At 45.0% G+C, this 4,445-nt stretch overlaps 1 protein-coding gene and 1 long non-coding RNA gene across 4 annotated transcripts in view; one reads left to right on the plus strand and one right to left on the minus strand.

Moving 5' to 3' along the window:
• stk17al (serine/threonine kinase 17a like) overlaps positions 1–4,445 on the minus strand; it is a 15,671-nt gene that overhangs the window by 2,605 nt on the left and 8,621 nt on the right. For all 3 annotated transcript variants that reach the window (XM_024273040.2, XM_024273039.2, XM_036213178.1), the window contains 4 exons: positions 3,599–3,743; positions 2,917–3,043; positions 2,787–2,835; positions 1,396–1,575 (listed from right to left, as the gene is read on the minus strand). In XM_024273040.2, the coding sequence (XP_024128808.1) occupies positions 1,396–1,575; positions 2,787–2,835; positions 2,917–3,043; positions 3,599–3,743 (501 nt within the window). The remainder of the gene's footprint in view (positions 1–1,395; positions 1,576–2,786; positions 2,836–2,916; positions 3,044–3,598; positions 3,744–4,445) is intronic.
• Positions 3,645–4,445, plus strand: part of LOC112146957 — a 3,572-nt gene continuing 2,771 nt past the window's right edge. The window contains exon 1 of the long non-coding RNA XR_002919347.2: positions 3,645–3,771. This is a non-coding gene — a long non-coding RNA (uncharacterized LOC112146957). The remainder of the gene's footprint in view (positions 3,772–4,445) is intronic.

The following is a 4,445-nucleotide window of genomic DNA, read 5'->3' on the forward strand; positions in this document are numbered from 1 at the left end:
AAGGTTGGCAAGAGGTTGGCTGGAGGTTGGCAAGAGGGTGGCAAAATGTTGTCAGGAGGGTGGCAGGAGGATGGAAGGGGGTGGCCAAAAGTTGGCGGGAGGGTGGCAGAAGGATGGCAGAGGGTGCCCAAAAGTTGGCAGGTTGGTTGCCAGAGGGTGGCAGTCTGAAATTAGACATTCATGGGGACCTTGGAGCACCTCCTATCAGTCAATTATTGCGCTGCCGCCTTCCTGCCACCCGCCTGTTACTGGACTGCCACCATGCAACTTCCAAATGGACCCGGGCTGCCACTGACAATGTCAAAAACTCATTTCGTTAGAAAATTTGAACCAAAATTCTAACAGATTCGTGGCCTTGTGGTAGAGTGTCCGCCCTGAGACTGGAATGTCGTGGGTTCAAATCCAATCAGAGTCATACCAAAGACTTTAAAAATTGGACCCAGTGCCTGTTTGCTTGACACCCAGCAATAAGGGGTTGGATTGGGGGGGTTAAACCACCAAATGGTTCCCTGAGCGAGACTGTGTCTGCAGTTCACCGCTCCCCTTGGGTATGGGTCAAATAAGGAGAGCAAATTTCCCTCACCTAGGTGAGTGACAACTAATTGGACTTTAAATTTTTCTTAAAACCTCAGTGGCAAACCAGATGGTATATTAAAAGAGGCGTCTTCCGATTCCAAACAGCAGAATTTGCTGGAAAACTTGCATTAAGGTCGCTGCGCAGGGACATTTTTGGATATGCGATCGTAGTCTTGTCAATTGGTCCACGTATGGGTGCGACCCCCAACTCAAAGTGAATTTCTAACTAGCTACTGGCACTCAGCAGATTGTGACTAAAAAGACAACATAATTAAAAGACAACTTAAAACGCTTTTAAAATAGATCAAAGGAGGATCGGAGTGGGACTTTAATAAGGTTCCTTTCACCCAAAAAAGTCTGTTTGGTTCCAAAACACGGAGGAATCTAAACTTTCTTTTAGTTCTCCTCATACTCTGCTCCAGTCACATAAAACTGCCTGGAGATTGTGACTCTGGGAGGCTGTTGCCTGATTTAAAATATGAATCCCTCCATCATGAAGAAGAATTAGGCCAAGACTGAAGCTAATCATAGCAATCCAGCTCCTAGTTTCTCCTAACAAGGTGACTCTTGCATAATAATGTGCTCCAATAGCCATATAAAGACAGCGCACTACATTTCTTTTTAAAATGAGGAACAATTACAGTCACAAAGAGCAAAAAAGGGAACGACTTCTGTTGAAACTACTACGTAAATTAAAAAACTGTTTGCACATGCAGACGTGCTTCCGTTAGTCGTAAGCCTGACTCACATCCTTGCTATGTGTAATTTGGATCAAAGCAGCGCAGATGGAATCTCCATTTTTGACGCGAGCTGACTCACCTGGGGTTTTTTACCAACAAGGACTTGATAAAGTCAACTGCCAGGGAGGAGATCCCCTCGAATGTGTCCTGCGAGTAGTCTACGTTGACCTGGGAAATGTTCAGGAACGTCTGCTGCTTTTCGTCCCCCAGAAAGGGGGACTCGCCCGTCAGCATGACGTAAGTCAGAACCCCGATGCTCCTGTCAGAGAGAACAAGAAGGTTAAAATGGAGTTGCAGAACATTTTGAGACCACCAACACATTCTCGCATCCAACTCGTCACATGATGATGTTTTGTTAAGGACTCCTCCGTCACTTTTTGACGCGTTGGGTGTCAACAACTAGTCGTTTTTGACACACTGGTTTCTCGTAAAATCTAGGGTCTGGAATCCTCGGTAAGCGGCATCGGATGTGGTACAGCATGGGACTGTTCCTGGGGACACAGATAGCACTGGTACCCTAACCCGTTACTGGTACCCCAACCCTAACCCGGCACTGGACGGGGTACCAAATGCGGTACCACACCTGAACTGGTAACAGACGCAAACCGATACTGGGTTAGAGTACTGGTTCACTCTGTGTCCCAGTACTGGACCAGTTCCGGTTTGTCCAGGATTGGGTCAGTGTAAAATTCAAAGGTCCGCAACCCTCGGTACGCGGCACCGCACATGGACTGGTCCTCAGGACGCAGCTGGTACAGTTACGTACGCGGTACCAGACACGGTATTGGACCCGAACTGGTACCAGAAGCAGTACCGGACTCAAACCGATACCGGGTTATGGTACCGGCACTGGGTCAGTGTACTGGTTCGTTCCATGTCCTGGTACTACACTGGATATGATCAGTACTGGATCAGTGTAAAAATCAAGGGTCTGCAACCCTCTGTACCGGACGTCGTACCACACGCAGACTGGTCCTCGAGAAGCAGCCGATACCGGTACCACAACCCAATACTGATACTCCAATCCTAACCCGGCACCGGACGCGGTACCAAATGTGGTGCTGGACGGATACTGGGTTAGGGTGCCAGTTTGCTCTGGGTTCCGGTACTGGATTGGGTCAGTGTAAAAATCAAGGGTCCACAACCCTCGGTATGCGGTACATGGCGCGGTACCACACAGACTGGTCCTTGGGACGCAGCCAGTACTGGTTTCCAAAGTCGGTACTCGTACGCTAACCCTGAACCGGATGTGGTACCGGACACAAACTGGACCAGTTCCAGTTCGTGGCTCGGAGGTTGGGGAAAAAAGTGACGTAGAAGGGTCCTTTACCAAACGTCAATATGTGACGAGTTGGGAGTCAGAATGTTGGATTGATCAAGGAATTCTTTAGTGGTTTCAGGTCCAGGTGTGCATTTTTTTGCATAGTTGGAACATGAAGTGTGAGAGTACAGGTCAAGAAAAGTACCTACCACATGTCTGTAGCTGTGCTGATGGGTTCATAGCTCAGAACTTCTGGTGCTGCAGGATAAATGATCCAATAAGTTATGATATCAAACAATATAAGAGAAGACGGGTGCATCTGTGAATGTAAACACTTACCCACGTACTCTGGAGTACCTAAGATCTCCCTGACCTCCCTGACGTTGTCCATACGTCTGGACAAGCCAAAGTCAACAATACGGATGTCACCCAGAGGCCTGGCGCTGGTCAACAAGATATTCTGGGGCTGGAGGAGACACACAGCCCAGATTAGAAAAAGGTGCGTTACATAATAGCTGACTTCAATTAAAGCAGTCTGTGAACATCAAGGTTTGCGTCATTGATTGTCTATGAATGAGGGACTTTGAGAGAATTAGGGGGTCTGTTAGGTCGTAGGAGCTTTAGAGCCCAGATCATCCACTTAACTTATCGACTGGCACTGAAAAGAGGTGAGGAATCTCTGCCAAACACTTAGCTGGCTCTTTTTTTACTCACACTAGAGTAGATACTACTACGTTGAAGCTGGCTAATCTCCACAATTTGTTTAAACAAGCAAAAATCTAAAAAAAAATTTAAATATTTCCTATTAAATCATTTAAAAGTTAATTTCTGCAAATGTAGCAAATTAAAAATTGCTTTTGCTTTTCAAATATTGGATTTATTTGTTGATTGAATCTCCATGGAAAATGGGCCAAAATGTACAAAACGAGCTCCGGTTGCGTAACACGACTGTTATCTCAGTGGAGCGCTCCAGGCCAGAAAACCTGTTGCCTATTGTCACATAATCCCTCCGTGTCCTTACTTTTAGATCCAGATGCACCACATTGTTTCGATGAAGGAAAGCCACGCCCGTCAGGATCTGCTTGGCCAGCCGGATCACGTCTTTCTCTGTGAAGGCCTCGTCGTTATCGGCCACGCATTGGTTGAAGATTTCACCGCCAGCAGCGCTGCAGTGAAAGCACAGGAAGGAAAAAAGTGAGGAACGAAAATGATTGTATTTGGACACAATCCAGTGAAGCTTGGTTGGTGTGCATTTTTGATATTTTATATTGCAGCTACAACAAAATGAACAACTTTGCGAACCCATCAAACCCTTTAATTCTCGTTCAATATTATCACAGATTGTACTTTGACATGAGGTACAAAGTTTATCCATTTAAATCAATGGAAAAACCTCCTCCTCCAAAGGAAAATTACCAATACGTTTAGATAACAGTCGACATGTAAATCAATTTAGCTGAATGAAAACTGGGAAGCAAGAAGGTGAAAACAATGCTCAAAAACTCCACTGGTTCAAAAACAACTAGGGCTGCCACAAACTATTATTTTAATAGTCGACTAATCGTGTGCAAACTGCATGTAAAACACACATCTTAACCATCATTAGCTTTAAACTAACTAAAAATTAGATATACAGCATTACCGGCGATGATTCTAGTGTGAATGTTGTAAGCTGAATGTGGCTGATGAAAATGCTAGTGCTGATAGCTGAAGATGCTGAAATTGAAGTTGTAAGTGAAGTTTGAAGCGTCTGAGTATCTTTTAAAAGCGCTATATAAATAAAATGTATTATTAGTATTATTGATAACTGAAATCGCTAAAGCTGAGCCAGCTAAAATACAAGTTAAATGCCAAATTAGCCTAAAAAA

This window comes from Oryzias melastigma, linkage group LG8 (genome assembly GCF_002922805.2).
Source record: "Oryzias melastigma strain HK-1 linkage group LG8, ASM292280v2, whole genome shotgun sequence".
NCBI lineage: Eukaryota > Metazoa > Chordata > Actinopteri > Beloniformes > Adrianichthyidae > Oryzias > Oryzias melastigma.